Raw genomic sequence first — 17679 nt, forward strand, 5'->3', positions numbered from 1 at the left:
GATTTGACTGTCTTTTGTTTTCCTTAGAGGTGGCATTCTTTTGAGTGTCCTTGATTATTTGTTTTCAATCACCAATAGTGGTTGAAGTGAACATTCCTTTGAGGGTAGACCAGCTTTGTAAAGCCACAGCTCTTGCTGTGGGTGTGATATATGGTTTCCTTTGGTTTTCTCCGTGTTTGTTGCAAAGTGGCCAGGACTTTTAATTACAGCGAATGACTTTGGTAATAGAATAGAATCTAATAGTTCTAACACATAAAAGCTATTTTTAATCTTTTGGCCAGAGGAGGTTAAAAATCATTGTTGTTCTGAAAGCATACCAAAACCACGTGTGACACAAAGGCATGCCTGCTCTCAGTATATCCTATCAGACATTTGTCTCTTGCCGGAATGCAAACTCTAGTTCAGGCCCAAAGTTCAGCCTGTTGAGGTTTCCAGTTATGGAATGAATGAATCACGGAGATGAAAGGTACAGGATAGGGAATAAATGTAGTCAGTAGTCCTGTAATAGGGTTTTGTGGTCACAGATGGTAGATACATTTCTGGTGAGCACAGCAAAACCTATGTACTTGTTGAATCAGTATGTCGTGCACCTGAAACTAATGTAACATTGTGTGTCAACTACATAAGAGAAATGAATACAGTTCAACATACAGAGCTGTAGGGGCCTAGGTAGGGGATTAGCCTTAATTATCTCTGTAGCTGGTTACAGCGTATCCTGCTGATACTTCCCCATTTTATCCCTTAAATAAGAATTACCAATGAACCCAATTATTCAGCCTTTATGATAGGGCTTTCTTGAAGACCTAGTCCACGAGTCAGCAGTGGATCAGTTGTAGTAATATAGTCATGAGGAATCTCATCGGGGGCAAGAGGCAAAAAAAATTGCAGGGTTTAGGAATGCCCGGCTGGGGCTCCTGTCAGTGGAACGTGGGGCTCGGACTCACAACCCCCAGATCAAGATCTCTTGTGAGTCTGAGCCCCACACTGGGTATAGAGATTACTTAAAAATAAAATTAAAAAAAAAAAGTAGCGGGGTTTAAAGAGTGACACTTCATGATAGAGATGTTTGAAAGTGACAGCAGGAGAATGTCAGAGGACGTTCATTTGCTAGCGGATGAGAGCTTTCACCAAACATGAAACTTAAATGATCTAGGGAAATTCATGATGGCTTCTTCCGTGTCTTCTGACAAAACAGCAGTGGCTGTTAGAGTTCTCACGCAGGGTAGCAGTCCTTCAGCCGCTGGGTCCTGGAGTACCCTGGAGACCTGTGCTGGTCTGTCTCCATGTCTCTGTCATTAGCTTTGTGATCGTGAACAAAGAGGAAGAAGGGCAGTTGACAATTTGGGGTGCCCCAGAGCATGGACTGAGCAAGGTGTTTTACCTTCTCAAAAGCCTGTTGGTTTCATTTAGTCCAATGGAAGGGCTCTGCTTACAGTGCCTTAAGTAAGGAATTTAAGGTTAGCAGAGAAATTAAGAATTCAGTTTCGGCAATATCCAGCTGGTCTCAGGAATCCCCACAACTGTTGTTTGGTTTGAGGAAGGGGAACGGAGCCAATGCTTCTTATTCTTTCAGGATTGGAGAGAAATCCTTGGTCACTAATGACATATCCCAAATATTTAACTTGGGATATTTTATGTTTTTTAATTTATTTTTTTCTCCCCCATCCCCTGACTTAGGGCATTTTCAATTATGATTTCTCTTTTGCATTTTCCAGTTAACTGTTTTAACAGTTGGATACTGTCAATTGAACAAGCTCTTTATGAAGGGGAGCAAGGAAGATAGTGGCCCACATATTGTAATAAATAGAATTTTGAAGGGAGGTTACATCAGCTATGTCTGCTTTAAAGAGTTGGGGTACATAAGTAGGGCTCTCCGTGTGACCTTGAGATATAACTGTCTAGGTATATTATTTTCCTTCCTAGGTGATGGGAAATAAAAATGGTCTGAGTCCACAGGGATACCGAAGAGGGCACTACATGAATCTACTCCTGTGTAGATTAGCTGTCTGGAGGAACAGCAGAAAGTAAGGTGTGAGGATTAGGCACGCGTGGATGTTGTGGAACGGCAACATTACTGACTGCTCTAAGGACCTGCACAAACCTCCATCCTCTGCCATGAGATTTTCAGATGGGAAAAATTGGCATTTTATAAGGACTAGTACATGGAATAATCAATACATACACACACACACACACACACACACACACACACCTCGATTACAGGTTTAATCCCTTCAGTGGCTTCAGGATTTAGAGAGTATTGTTATATATTAGGGAGTGGTTTAATATCAATCTGACCATTTAGATAGGAGGGGCAGAGTGTCTACGTCTGATGTCTCTAGGACTTTTGAACAGAAGAGTGTCAGGGACAGTGTCCAGGAGGGGGTGCTGTAGGTTTTGAATTATAGGAAAGAAGAGTATTGATGTAGGCTTCTTCTTCTTCTTTTTCTTTTTTTTTTTTTTAAGATTATTTATTTATTTATTTGACAGACAGAGATCACAGGTAGGCAGAGAGGCAGGCAGAGAGAGGAAGGGAAGCAGGCTCCCTGCTGAGCAGAGAGCCTGATGTGGGGCTCGATCCCAGGACCCTCGATCCCAGGACCCTGGGATCATGACCTGAGCTGAAGGCAGAGGCTTTAACCCACTGAGCCACCCAGGCGCCCCTGATGTAGGCTTCTTTTGTATAGACTTTTCTGTGTGCTATTCTGCTATTTGCAAAAATATTCCCCCTGCCTTTTTAAAGTAATCAGTACACCTAAAGTGGGGCTCGAACTCATGACCCTGAGATCCAGAGTCAGATGCTCTTATTGACTGAGCCAGCCAGGCACTCCCTTTCTATTTATTTATTTTTAGAGCATTACAAATTTTTTTTTTTACCCATTTTGAGAGAAGGAAAGGTATGCCTGATAAATCTCCAGAAAATCCCAGCCTAACAGGTGAACAGCAATTGTAGGGATCCGAAGGAATGGATGAGTGCCTTGTAAAGGCCCCAGCTGAAAAAAGGATAGGCAGGGATTTAAAAACTGTCATGGGATATTAGTCAAGCCCACCATTTGTACCATTTCTGTACTCTGACGAAGGGAGGCAGAGGGATGGTGGGGTTGAAAATTGACAGTGTTGCTCCCGTGTCTATAAGATCTCCTGTGCCTCATTCCCAGTAACAAGATTTATTTCCCCTATGGTGTCAGTTTGAGGTCATGGGAAGACCCGGACCTCCCAGCCTCAGAGCTGCCCTGTTTTGTCCTATGAGCAATCTTCCCCAGCTGCTGGTGTCCTTAGAGGGGGGGGAAAGCGTTCTGAGACTCTTGAAGCTGGATTTGTCTTGTTGGCAGCAAGACTTCTTCCCATGGCCAGGTTCTTCTGAGTAATTGCAAACACCTTTGACAGGAAAAAGACCCTGAAGATTTTGGGGGATTTCCAGGGGTTGTTAATTGTAATGGAATTGGAGATGCATGATCTGGGTAGCTTGGGCTTGGAATCCTTTCTTTTTTGTTGCTCATTCTGTGGTGTGAGATAACCGATTAGCCAAATTAACCAGACCGTGAGGCTCCATAGTGGTCCAGCTGAGTTGCTTTCATTTACCAAAGGGAACAAGTTCACCTTTTTTTTTTTTTTTTAATATTTTATTTATTTGACAGAGAGAAATCACAATTAGGCAGAGAGGCAGGCAGAGAGAGAGGAGGAAGCAGGCTCCCTGCTGAGCAGAGAGCCTGATTCGGGGCTGGATCCCAGGACCCTGGGATTATGACCTGAGCCGAAGGCAAAGGCTTTAACCCACTGAGCCATCCAGGCGCCCCCCAAGTTCACCTTTTAAACTGTTAGCAAGGTGAAGTTAAGCAAAAATGACTATTAAGGAAAAAAGACGTTTCATTTTGTCAATACCAGAGTATTGTTAAAAAGTTTTGCCCAATCTATCTAATAATCAAAACCAGGTTCATCTGGCTGTGGAGTACATTGTTGAATTTTTCTTTGATTTGTGGTCTTTGGAAAAACCACCAGAACAGTTTTATGTGATTCTTCAGCTAGCTTAAAAGCGTTCCCCCCCCCCCCACCCCGTAGCCTTTTGCTTAGAGAAATCATCAAAATGCTGTGTCCAGACTATTTTCCCCATCCATTCCCTTGCATGACCCTCACTCACAAGCATATGGATAAGTCAGTAAAGGTCAGAATAACCAGGTTTGCAGATCTGAATAACTAAATTGAATTCCTTAGCAAATCCTAGAGGGTTTTCAAGGGCATTGGGAAAGTCCTTGATAATGGCTTGTAATTCTGCCTTCATCCAAGGAGTTTAAGTTACTGATGAAGTCCTGGAGCCTCTTTCATTAGGTTTAACTTTAGAAGGAGTCTGGATGACTGGAGAACCTAGAGGATCCTCTGGGTTGTCATTATAGAATGGAAGTTCACCTCGACTGGGATTTTATTGGTGGAGAGCAGAGGGAAAAGGTGGAAGAGGAGTGGTAGTTGCAGCAGTTAGCTCAGAAGACTGTAGAAAAACTTTCGTAGTTTACTCTCTGAGAGCAGTTACAGTTAGTGTTAGAAAGTTTATTTTCTTATAAGAAAGCAAGTTTAGAATTATTTAATTTCTGGGACGCTCCAAAGACCAATTTAAATATACTTCCCGCCCCTGGTTGCTTGGTTTTCTTTTTCATTTTCCAATTGTGCATGCAAATAAACTAATTTTGGAATCTCAAACAATCCCCAAAGTGGCCATAGTAAGGACAAGTCATTTTCAGTCCCATTGGTCCAACAACACTGAAACTTTTAAGGAATGGACCCATAATATTTGAACATAAATACAGCTGGGCTTCCAGATGGGGACAGCTCTCCAGCAGCAATTTTTGAAACCAAACACTCCACTTCGTAATCAGTCACCAGAGAGAAAAGCATCTCTCTCTGTAAATCACATGGATAGAAACTGGCACCAGAAAGACACCCAAAGAAATTAGGCCTGAACCTTAACCAAAAAAAGGGATATTGGGAACCAAGAGGATTTACCACCAGAACCTGGAGTGGACTGGGGAGAGGTTAGAGCACAAAATGCTTAGGAAGTTACCCTGCTCAAAATCCATCGTGCCTCGGGAGTCAGAGAGGTGTGTTGCTTCTGATGCCGTATTAACTGAGAAAAGAAGGCAAAACTGAAAAAGAACAAAGGCCTTTATTTGGGGTCTCGGAGTTGCGATTTGGGCAGCATAGATTACAGCAGCAACCAGAAAAATGTGTGGGGAATCAAGTGTAGGGAAAACGAGGGGCTTTTATGAGAAAAGGGAAGGGGGTCAATTACATGACTTGAATAAAAGAAAACGAAATTGTCAATTGGTACTCCGAGGCTGAACAGCTCTGGGTTACACTTCGATGGACTAATGATTTACTGTTGCTGACTAATGAAACTACCCCTGATATGCATGGATTCCTCTGTCTTCGGAAAGTCCACACTGACAGTGTTACAGGCCAGACGCCAGTCCCCCCTGTTGACTCTAGTAAGGACTGTTCCTAAAACGCTTGCTGTTTCTGGTCTAGTTCAAATGTCTTTTTGCCCTGTTCCAGAGTTCATTAGCTATTTGTTTGAAAAAGGAAAATGGAGCTTCTCTCAACACGGAGTCCTCCTGTCTGGAAACTACACAGTTCTGCAGCAGAGGAGCGGGGGAGAAAACGACCGGACGAGGAAAGGATCTCACACTACCCAAGAGAATGAAAGTGGTGACTGTTGACAGTACTGGAGACTACATGAGACAAGGCAGGCCAGGAAGAGCCACTTCGCAGGAGGTGACACTGAGGCCAAGCGCTGGATGGCAAACACTCTTCGCTCCAAGAAGTGGCATGGATTTGGGACGACTTTCTACCCCGCTTCAAGTTCGTCTGGTCCCACCCAGCCGTCCCTCGCGGAGCACATTCCAGTACAAGCCCCTTCGCTTCCCCCGCTCCCCGCCCTTGCCTCTGAGGTCTTTTGCGGCTGCGCAAGGCCCTATCCAATCAAAAACTTCTCACTGTTAAAAGGAGCAGGGATTGGTCCCAAGCTCCTGAGACCGCCAGGAAGGGGCGGGGCTTATAGTAGGTTTTTAATACGTATCGGCGGGTTGGGCCACAGGCAGGCGGAAGTGGTGGGTGTTATTATCGGAAGTGGCCAGAGAGAGATTGTGATGGCTGCCGCGATATTAGCCGAGAAGGTAAGTTCCGCCGGCTCTATCCAGGGATTTTTGTTGGGGGGAAGGCTCCGGGAAAACACGAAAGGGGAGAGGTGGGGAGCTGCCTGGATGCTGGGCCAGGGAGGCGTAGACGCTGTGAATTCGGGGTCGGTGTGGGCCTCGGCTCGGCTCGGCTCGGCCCGGCCTGGCGGGATCCGCGGGGAAACATCCCAAGCCGCCCCGCCTCCAGCCGCTCCTCCTCGCCGCAGGTGCCGGTGGACAGCGCGGAGGAGAGGGAGCAGCCCCTGGCGCCTGCCGCGGAGCTGGCTGCCCAGAAGCGCGAACAGAGGCTGCGCAAATTTCGGGAGCTGCACCTGAAGCGGGTGAGTAGCCCCCGAGGCAGCTGAGGTTGGTCACTCTGTCAGGCCCGTGCGCGTTCGTGGAGGGACGAGGAAGCCGCAAAACCGTGTCTGACAGACCCGCAGAACTGGAAGAAATATCTTTCCCCGTGGTTCTCAACCCTGGCAGCAGATTGAAGTCACCTTTGAAAGTAACATGCTCTCTCCAACCTTCTCGCCCACTTCCGATTTAACTAATCTGGGCTAGATTTGGGAGTCTCTATTTTTAACGGCCTCCCTGCTGTATGGGTCTGACAAACTCTTCATTTTACCTATGGGATATATCGAGCTAGAGACTGGAAGAAATTAGTCCGTATTAATAAGAGAGCTGTTGCCTGTTCACTAAAAAATAATCAGCACATCTCTCTTTTTAAAAAGATTTTACTTATTTGACAGAGACACAGAGAGAGAGGGAACACAAGCAGGGGGAGTGGGAGAGGGAGAAGCAGGCTTCCCACTGTGCAGGGAGCCCAGATGTGGGCCTTGATCCCAGGACCCTGGGATCATGACCTGAGCTGAACGCAGCTGCCTAGCAACTGAGCCACCCAGGCGCCCTAATCAGCACATCTCTAGTGTCAGTGGCTCACCTAGTTGGTGGGAAACTAGATGACTATGATAGGGCTTTTGCTCCTAAGTAGAAGATTTTTTTTTTTCTAAAAAGATTTGATTTATTTGAGAGAACACAGCCAGGTGGGGAGAAGAGTGGGAAGGTCAGGGGGAAAGGGAGAAGCAGACTCCCTGCTCGGTCTGATGTGGGGCTCCATTTCAGGACTCTGAGATCATGACCTGAGTGGAAGGCAGATGCTGAATCGACTGAGCCACCCAGGCACCCCACTTAAATTCATTTTAAATCATACTCTTCACAGAGTAAGTCAAATGGAAAATATCTTTCTTTTGCCATAAAGTAAACTGTTAAAATATGTAAAAAGGAGAAGGGATTTGAAAAGGATTAGAGATACTAAGATTAGTGTTAAAGCCTCCGACCCCAAATTGAAGTATTTTGCTTGAATTAGGATTAAAAGAGAATTGAGGGGTACCTGGGTGGTCCAGTCGGTTAAGTGTCCAACTCTTGGTTTCAGCTCAGGTTGTGATCTCGAGGTACTGAGATCAAGCCCCGCATCGGGCTCTGTGCTCTGTACAGAGTCTGCTTGAGATTCTCTCTCCCTCTCTTGCTTGTGCATGCACACACTTGTTTGCTGTCTCTCTCTCAGATAAATAAATCCTTAATTTAAAAAAAACTAGGCCATTCCCTTGCTTAAAATCCTTTGATGGTTATCTGTTACTTTTAGGATAAAACGGAGTCCCCTTGTTAATGTGTCTTACCTGACCCTTTTCAAAGTGGGCAAGATTTTGTTTGGACTTATTTTCATGTCCCAGCTGACAGACTTTTTTTGTGTTATGGATTTAGAATGAAGCTCGTAAATTAAATCACCAGGAAGTTGTTGAAGAAGATAAAAGACTTAAGTTACCTGCTAACTGGGAAGCCAGAAAAGCTCGTCTAGAATGGGAGCTACAGGAAGAAGAAAAGAAGAAGGTTAGGATCTACTCTGCTGGCTTCATAAGTGGTTTATTCATTCTGTTGTACTGAGACCGTGATAGCTGGTTTTGTACATTGGCTGTGGAGCAGACTTCGGAGTCCACGTGGTGGCCGTCCTGTTTACTAGCAGCAGCACTTTGGGGGAGTTATTTCACCTCTCTGCCTCTCTTTTCTCATCTGTAAAATGGGGGCTATAATAATAATTTGAGTTCTGATGAATTAAATAAGTCAGTGCATGTAAAACATTTCCAAGGGGACCTGGTACCTGCCACCTGCTAAACACGTGTTTTAAACTGAGGCGCTCACTCTTAACACACCGTAGCAGGTTCCCAGATTGCCTCCAAATAGTGACCATTATTTTAAAGTATTGCCTGATATCTTTGTTTAACCTGGAGTTAAAATAGATCCAGTACTTGCTTGGATCATCATTGTAGGTATTAGCTTCTTTTCCCTCTTAGGAATGTGCAGCGAGAGGGGAGGACTATGAGAAAGTGAAGCTGCTGGAGATCAGCGCAGAAGATGCAGAAAGATGGGAGAGGAAGAAGAGGAGGAAAAACCCTGACCTGGGATTCTCAGGTAAAGCTCGCCTTTCTTTGACCGAATGGCCTCAGTATATTAGCATTACCTTCAGTGTTTCTGGTTTATGAAAGGATATCCGTGGGCACCACTCCCCCCCCCCCCCCCGCCAACCAAAATAGAAAAAAAGGTTATGTCCAAGAATATTCTCCAAGAGGTCTAAACCCAAGAAAAATACAAATACATCTCCTAGGGCAGAAGTGAAAAAGGCTGTACTTCAGCCAGCTGCATTCTTGTTCTTTGTGGTACAAGTAGCAAAAGCCTGTATCTTCAGTATCTTCAGGGTAGAAGCTATGCTTAGTGCCTTGTGCAGATATCACTAATAATGATTTTGATGTTCTCTGGATCGTAATGACAAAACTGGGACATCTATCTTCTCCGATTCTCCTTTTAGCGTTATTGTTTTTTTCCCCTCTTGATCTTTAGATTATGCTGCTGCCCAGTTACGCCAGTATCATCGGCTGACCAAGCAGATCAAACCTGACATGGAAACCTATGAGAGACTGAGAGAAAAACAGTAAGTTGACATTAATTAATGCGGGTCCTGTGTTAATTCTGAAGGGACATAAGGGTGTGTGTGTTTGTGTGTGGTGTATACATACATACACATATATATGAATACAAACACACTTTAAAGCTTAGGTCATGGTTATCAGCAGCTGCCTATGAATGCTTTCTGGCCTTGACCATACTATTTATTGCTCACTCCACAGCAGTTCACTTAACCCCTGGTTATTGTTCCAGCTGGGCATTCGAAGACTGGGTGTTGAGAGTTTAACAACCAGATTATTGTAGTTAGTCAGATGTTTTAGGAGGCTGAATGCTTTAATGCCTAGATGGGTGAACATTTTCTGCAAAGATTTTAGGTTTGTAGCCTCTTTGGTCTCCATCACAACTACTCTGCGCTGCTGCTGTGACGTGAAAACAGTCATGGAGGATACATGATGAGTGGGTGTGTCTGGGGCCCAGTAAGATGTTTGCAAAAGCTGGTGCTGCGGTTTGCTGACCCTTGCGCATTAGTGGGGAGAGAAAGAAGCTGAACCGAGAAGCATGTCCCTTAACCTTTGGCCCTTGACTCAAATCTGTAGAATGAATGTGCTGGGGGAGGGGATATCTTAGGTCCCTTCCAATTCTAGCTTTCATATATGTATATATAAATAAAAGATAAGGTAGGATCCCATAGTCAACACTGTATGTATTTTAATATATATAATGTAATGTGTAAAATAATGTGTTATGTTTTATTTCTCACCAGGAGTGGTAGTTTGGTTTGAAATTTGCAAATGTCGAACTGTCTAGTGTTACTTTAAGTCCGTTTTGCTCTCTTTTCAGTGGAGAAGAGTTTTTCCCAACATCCAACAGCCTTCTTCATGGAACACACGTGCCTTCCACAGAAGAGGTTGATAGGATGGTCATGGATCTGGAAAAACAGTGAGTACTCAGTACAGCAGCCTGAGCTTTCAAATGTTTAATGACAAAATGGACCTAGCGTGTTTAGAGTTACCGTTCCTGCTCATTTTCTGACTCAGTGTCTATAGTGGTTTTGGGTACGGATGGCATGTGCTAGTCAAATCCATATGATCTGGGAGCAGGCGCAAAATACCGCTGAAATGTAGTTGTTATAATTGAAGCAGGGAAAGGTCCAAAGAAAATGATTCTTTAAGGGCTTTGACCTTCCTAACTAGTCCATTATTTGATTTGAAGAAGTATGAATGTTCCAGTAAATGTACTCTTGTTATATTTGTGTTTCTTAATACTGATATGGGTGAATATTAGAGCAGAATTATATTTTAGAAGTTAGTACATGTGACTGTTAACAATACTATCTAGTATATAGTGTGTCTTCTATTCACATTAGCTGTGGCTATTACTAATGTAAGTGCTGTAATTTTCTTTTTTTTTTTTTTAAAGATTTTATTTATTATTTATTTGACAGAGAGAGATCATAAGTAGGCAAAGAGGCAGGCAGAGAGAGTGAGAGGGAAGCAGGCTCCCCGCCGTGCAGAGAGCCCTATGCGGGACTCGATCCCAGGACCCCGAGATCATGACCCGAGCCGAAGGCAGCGGCCCAAACCACTGAGCCACCCAGGCGCCCTGTAATTTTCTTCTGAGTAGAACTTCATGTGTCCAGTGGCAGCAGTGTATCATTGCTCTTTTTAGAAGCATTCCAAGGATGAGTTTGTAGTTACTGAATTTCAGGGTTTGTACCCAGGGTTGTGTTATCAATTAGCAATTTCAGTTTGATTTTTTTTTAAGTTTTTTTTTTTTAAAGATTTTATTTGTTTATTTGACAGACAGAGATCACAAGCAGGCAGAGAGAGAGGGGGAAGCAGGGCCTCTGCAGAGCAGAGAGCCTGATGTGGGGCTTGATCCCAGGACCCTGGGATCATGATGGGAGGGGAAGGCAGAGGGTTTAACCCACTGAGCCACCCAGGCACCCCTACAGTTTGATCTTGATGAAAATTACTCCCACCCCTCACATGTGCTATTCTGAGTGTGCTGATTCTGTTCTTAACTATTTGGCCATGTTTTGTTAAGATTACAAAATTCAAAATTGCCTTTTTTTTTTTTTTTAAAGATTTTATTTATTTATTTGAGAGAGAGAGAGAATGAACAAGCTGTGAGGAGGGGCAGAGGCAGAGGGAGAAGCAGGCTTCCTGCTGAGCAGGGAACCTGATTCAGGGCTCGATACCAGGACTGTGGGATCTTTACCTGAGCTGAAGGCAGACGCTTAACTGATTGAGCCACCCAGGTGTCCCCAGAATTACCTTTTTTTTTTTTTTTTAAGATTTTATTTATTTATTTGTCAGAGAGAGAGAGAAAGATCACAAGTAGGCAGAGAGGCAGGCAGAGGCAGAGGGAGAAGCAGGCTCCCTGCCGAGCAAGGAACCCGATATGGGACTCGATCCCAGGACGCTAGGATCATGACCTGAGCTGAAGGCAGCTGCTTAACCAACTGAGCCACCCAGGCATCCCCAGAATTACCTTTTTAAAAAAAAAAATTTTGGGGGCACCTGGGTGGCTCAGTGGGTTAAAGCCTCTGCTTTCGGCTCAGGTCATGATCCCAGGGTCCTGGGATTGAGCCCCACGTCGGGCTCTCTGCTCCGTGGAGAGCCTGCTTCCTCCTCTCTCTCTGCCTGCCTCTCTGCCTAGTTGTAATTTCTCTCTGTCGAATAAATAAAATATAAAAAAAAAAAAATTTTTTTTTCCCCTTTCTCCAGAATTGAAAAACGAGACAAGTATAGCCGGAGACGTCCTTATAATGATGATGCAGACATCGACTACATTAATGAAAGGAATGCCAAATTCAACAAGAAGGCAGAAAGATTCTATGGGAAATATACGGCTGAAATTAAACAGAATTTGGAAAGAGGAACAGCAGTCTAATCCCTTTAGAAACTGTTTTCAGAAGCTTGAGAATGCTGGGAAATTGAAGTTCTCTTCAAATTTCTACCAGGAAACCAGGACTCCCGTCCACTATACCTTCCCATTCAGCATTTATAAATAAATGCTTTTTCTTAAACGTACACTTCCATGTATATTTCCGCATTTCTGTGCTTGGATATAAGATGTATTTTAAGAGGTAGTGTACTTACTTTGTAAAAAATCTACTTTGTATGAATACTAATTATTTTTCTACGTATTTTAAATGGGTATGATTATTTAATCTTTGAAGCATCTTGGGCTTAAGATTGTTGGCATCATGCATAAATGCAGTCATTGTTGCTTTGAATGTTAGGAATTTGACGAAAGCTAGAGCTGGACTCAGCAACATTTGAGGTTGTAGACTCGGAAGCTAAGTATAGCAAGGAGGAACATGGCTGTGGTTACTGGTGGGCTGTCTCTCTCTACCCATGGCCTTTTATGACCAAGTTCAGGAAGCAGCAGAACTATCTTCCTGTGATTATTGACCATGTACAGTTGCTTTTATAAAAAGCCGATATAGAATCCCTATGAAGCACTAGCATTTAAAACAAGAATTTATATATTTTTATATATATGCAAGATTATGTGCTTTCATTGAATAAACATTAAATTTTTTTTCAATTATGGGGAAGTCAAAACAGTCAAAAGAAGACTGAATACAGTGAATCCCATATACCCAATACCTGTCTTCAGTAATCAACTCTTGGCCAGTCTTGTTTCATCTTCATTTCTATTTCCCCCTCCATGAGTCCCATGTTATTTTGAAGCAAATATTAAATGTATAATTTTGCCTATCACTAACTGAAAGATAAAGATCACTATACTATTATACAACGATATTTTAATAAAAAAGTCCAGAGAGAAAGATTGGTATAATTTTTTTTATGTGTTGTTTAAAATGAGGACATTCCAAATCTGAAAGAGAAAAATCTCACAAATATATGAGCATTTGTGTTTAAACACAGTTTAACGTTAAATACCACTGGTGATTATTCCCTTTTAGAATTTATGTAGCACTTTCTATTTCTATGCTCATTTTGTTTCTGCTTCTAGCATTTCTGTGTGCAGGATCAGATGATCACAGGGCCTTGATGCTGCCTTTCAACATACATTGAGTATGTTTCGGTTTCCGTACACTAAGTTCAAGTCTTTGATCCTGAATGTTGCAATAGCTTTTTAAAAAAAGAGTCAAAACATTGTCAGATGTATTTAAAAGCATAGTCCGCTATAAGCCAGAAAGGTGTATTCTAAGAATGCAAGAGTAGCTTATAGACCTGTTAGTTGCATGTCCAATAGCAATTACCAGTTTTTCATTACCCACCAGAACCTTGATTTTTTTTGTAAGTTTGTGGTAAAATTTCCAGCTAAACATTTGCTTCTCCAGATTGACTTGATATTATAGGTGGTCAGATTAGTTAGAGTTCTGGCCAATAGAACACCAACTAAGTTATTTTGAGAAACTCTTTGCTTTCTTGGTGGGGGAATTGCTACTCCTGGCTTCCTCCTCCCTTCCTGCTTGGATCACAAACCTGAGGCGTGGGGTTGTAGCAGCCATGTTGTGCTGTGAGGTAACAAGTATGAGGACAAAGGTCAGTGTGCTGAGTGTGGAGCAGAGCTTGAGTCCCTGTTGGCATTGCCAATAGCTAGCTACACTAGCTCCAGGAGTCTCTTCCTGTTTCTTGCCACCAAGTAAATTTATGACCAATGTACAGTTCAATTTCAGGATGTCTGTTGATAAATATTACATATACAAAAGTCAATATGCATGTGTAAACATTACAGAAACAGCTTATCCAGTCTAGAAATAAGTATGTAGGAATGGAGATGAGAGGAAATAGTTACAATAAAATTTAGCTATTTAGACACAAATTTAATTGGAAGGTTTTCATAAGACCTACTGCAGGGACCTGGTTAGCCAGAGGAACTTACTTGTAAACCCCGGATGTAGGGGCGGGCCAGGCCAGCCAGATGGAGAGATCCAATCAGTGGGGCGCGCATATATTTACTGAGGTGAGTTGCAATCTCATTGGCCACCTGTGTGTGGGCCGGACTCAACCACCTCTATAAAGGTTAGTCTGTGAGGCTTGGGGGCAGGGGAGGGAAGTAGCAGGAGGAGTTAGAATAGCCTTTTGAGTAGCCGTTAGAGTCCCTGTTGGGAGTTGTTAGGTTAGTCCTAGGAGTGATAGTGTTGGGGTCCTTGGGAGCGTTGGAGCTTCAGGATCATCGGGAGCGTGAGGAGCGGCATTGCTGGGAGTGGCGCTGCCCCGAGCCATGGCCCCACTGCCAGCGGCCTTGCTGCCCTGAGCTGCGGCCCCGCCGCGACCAGCCTCGCTGCCCCCGAGCTGCGGTCTCGCTGGAGCGGCCTTGCCGGAGCGGCGTCATTCCGGGAAGCGGCCTCATTGGCGTGCAGCCTCCTCGTCGAGCGGCCAAGTCTCGGGAGCGGCCTCCTTGGCGAGCGGCCTCGTCCAGAGCGGCCTCTTCGTCATCCGGAGTGGCCTTGTCTGCAGCGGCCTCTTCATCGTCAGGAGCGGCCTCGTCTGGCGTGTGGCCTCGTCTGGAGCGCCCTCGTCTGAGGAACGGCCTTGTTGGAGTGGTGTCATGGGGAACAGAGTCTGTGTCGTGAGGGTTGTGGTCCTCGTCGTCATCGCTTCTTTGTCGTCGGGAGCCCCGACTGGTCGGTTTGATTTTCGATGCTTGGCATGAAATAAAGCTTTGCTTGATTTTCGCTTTGTGGTCAGTCTCGTTCCTTTGATCACAGACCCTAACACTACGTGAAAAAAATTATAAAATTCAGTTGAAGGAGTGAACAGGGGACTTCTACTTCCAACCAAGATGGACTGACAAAAAAACAGATTTACCTTACCACCTACAATGACCGAAAAAAAAAAAAAAGTATATATGAAACAAGTTTTCAAGATAGTAGAAGTCAGGCAAGGAAGGCCAGTGGACTCTAAGAGGGAAACAAACAAGGATAGCCCTATGATCACTCCAGCTCACTGCCTTTAAAGAACTTCCAGGCTGTGGTGTGTGGAGGGAGAAGCCAGGTGGAGCCCAGCGGCTCCCTTAGTTGAGGAGATAGAGCTGGAAGCCTGGGGAGACCACAGTGGCAAGGGCTCACATTGCCTTTCTGGAAAAGGAGGGAGCCTTTCTGGAAAAGGAGGGAGCTGCCCACAGAGAACTCTGCAAATGCACAGAAGCCCTCACCCCTCCCTTCTTCCCCCAGCATGAGCCAGAATAAGATCAGCATGTGTATGAAATGATGGGGGAGGAAAGAACTCCTCAAATGGAGTGGGGGGAAATAAGACCTAGCACTCACGTGTGGCCAGGAATAGCGTTCATCCACCAGCGGGAATGGAAAAATTCATAATTCATGGGGTAGAATACTGAGGAGGTTTTCCTCTGTAGTGGAGAAAATGAGCTGCTTGGGTCTTGTCTAAAAACTTAAAATTAAGACATGACAGAATCAAACTCTTTCCAAGTAATTTGAATGCATTCCAGAATGAAGATCAAGAATAATTGGTTTTAAAAAACATAGAAATCTCCAGGACCCAAAAACACCAAATTCACAATGTTTAGCATCTAATCAGAGAAACTGGAAAATTGGAACCAATGTGTGAGATGATATAGACATTTGGATTAGGAGACAAAACAGTTACTGTAACTGTTCTGCACATGATCAAAAAGGTAGAGACATGAAGACAGATACAAAAAAGACCCATACTGAACTTCTCAACATGAAAACTACACATCCGAGGTGAAAAATACACCAGGCGGGTTTAACCACGGATGAGACATCGCAGAAGAGATGTGTGAACTTGAAGACAAAGCAACGGGAACCATCTAAAATGCAGTAAGAGTAAAAAAGAATTAAAAAGCATGAGCAGGCATCAGTGAATTGTGTAACCTGAATGTGTCATTTGGAGTTTCCAAAAGGCAGAAATATGGCTGCTCACGGGAGTCTCCGGATCCGAAGTCTGGTCTTCAAATGTGAGCAAACACGAGAGCTGCTATGAAAGCACGTTAGCACTGTGCTGAGGCTTTCTGCTTGCCGGTCGCCAGGTTGCAAAAGAATCCTCTCACCTGTGCCCACCTGTGGGACACATCTTGCTCTTTGGGAAATGCTATGCGAGCAGAAAGAAGATGCTTTAAACCAGCCCTTCCATCCACGGGACTGACAAAATTGAGCATCTGAACGAGGATGTAAGGTCTATTGGGGGGGCCTATGTAGAGGACAGTGGTAGAAATGGAAATGGGGATGTTCTTTCTCTCTAGATGGATGTGGTGGGAAACAGAAGGAATATTAGGAATCCCCTGCCCTTGGATCCCAACCTGAATGCTCCTGAGTCCCTGTTAGCCATTGTATATTCAAAGGGAGCAGGAACAGCTGCCCTGTTCATCATCCTATTGCAATAGTCCTGGCTGGGTCATGTCCTTCCAACAGAGTTCCTCTTTCTTCCTGCCCCTGCCCATTAGGGCAGGGCCGCCTTCCCACTGGCCCTTTCTCCACGCGCTGTGATGGCTTACTGGGAACAACTTCCTCTTTGGCTCATTTATTTCGAAGGTCTTCTCAGCGTGGGTTTCATTATTACTTGACTCAGCTATGTTATCTCACTTGCAGGATGGAGTCAAATGGTTTTTGGCCAAGTGGTGGAGCTGACCCAAACGGAATGATCTCTTGTAGTTGCAATTACTTATAGAACAGTGTAATGTTCCACGTTGGCTCTGGAGTGCATTTGCCCCCACTGGAATCCTCTTATGGCTTTAAGAAATGGGGACAATCATGGCACTAGCCACCTAGGATTGCTGTTGGTGTTGAACGGAAAATCCACGCAAAATGCTTACTGTAGCAGGCAGGTGCAGAGTAAGTGCCTGTGCATATTGGTGGTTCCTGTGACTATTATCCTGTTCCCCACCAGGGTTCTCCTCACTCCACCAGGGCAAGTGGCACTGTGAGATAACCATGGATTAAAGTGGCTTGGGGGGCGTCTGGGGGGCTCAGTCCATTGAGTGTCTGATTCTTCGTTTAGAGTCAGGTCATGATCTCATGGTTGTGGTGTTGAGCCCCACGTTGGGTTCCACGCTCAGCGCAGAATCTGCTTCGGATTCCCCCTCCCTCTGCTTTAACCCACTCACATGCAGGTGCAGGCTTTCTCTCTCTCTAAAATAGATACATAAATAAAATCTAAAAAAAATTAAATGGCCTGGATTAAAATGCCAGTTCTTTGATTTGCCAGACAAAAGATCTCAGGCAAGGGACCTTGTATCAGTCTGCAAGGGCTGTCGGAAAGGGACACCACAGCCTGGGTTGGGGGGTGGTAAGCAACAGAAATTTATTTTTTCCCAGTTCTGGAGGCTAGAAGCCCATGAGCAAGGTACCGCCGGTGTTGGTGTCTGTTGAGGAGTCTCTCCCTGGTTTGCAGATGGTCACCTTGCTGTGTCCTCACGTGGCCTTTTCTCCATGTCCACGCGGTGGCACTTCCTCTCCTTATAAGAACACCAGTCCTGGGCGCCTGGGTGGCTCAGTGGGTTAAGCCGCTGCCTTCAGCTCAGGTCATGATCTCAGGGTCCTGGGATCGAGTCCCACATCAGGCTCTCTGCTCAGCGGGGAGCCTGCTTCCCT

The 17679-nt window shown here is 44.6% G+C and overlaps 1 protein-coding gene across 1 annotated transcript; it reads left to right on the forward strand.

Moving 5' to 3' along the window:
* The first annotated feature begins 6069 nt into the window (after positions 1–6069).
* LOC123925378 (pre-mRNA-splicing factor SYF2) lies at positions 6070–12160 on the forward strand. Its single transcript, XM_045978588.1, has 7 exons — positions 6070–6164; positions 6392–6505; positions 7929–8054; positions 8516–8633; positions 9060–9150; positions 9966–10064; positions 11855–12160. Exons 1-7 carry the CDS (start codon positions 6138–6140, stop codon positions 12018–12020), a joined length of 741 nt encoding a protein of 246 aa, XP_045834544.1. The 5' UTR covers positions 6070–6137; the 3' UTR covers positions 12021–12160.
* Positions 12161–17679: the final 5519 nt, after the last annotated feature.

Source organism: Meles meles, chromosome 1 (genome assembly GCF_922984935.1).
Source record: "Meles meles chromosome 1, mMelMel3.1 paternal haplotype, whole genome shotgun sequence".
In the NCBI taxonomy this organism is placed as follows: Eukaryota; Metazoa; Chordata; class Mammalia; order Carnivora; family Mustelidae; genus Meles; species Meles meles.

Bases quoted from the DNA above. Each gene is read 5' to 3' on its own strand.
- LOC123925378 (XM_045978588.1), top strand. From the start codon at position 6,138: ATGGCTGCCGCGATATTAGCCGAGAAG. The intron at 6,165-6,391 runs GTAAGTTCCGCC...TCCTCGCCGCAG, and splicing joins CCGCGATATTAGCCGAGAAG to GTGCCGGTGGACAGCGCGGA. The intron at 9,151-9,965 runs GTAAGTTGACAT...CTCTCTTTTCAG, and splicing joins GAGAGACTGAGAGAAAAACA to TGGAGAAGAGTTTTTCCCAA.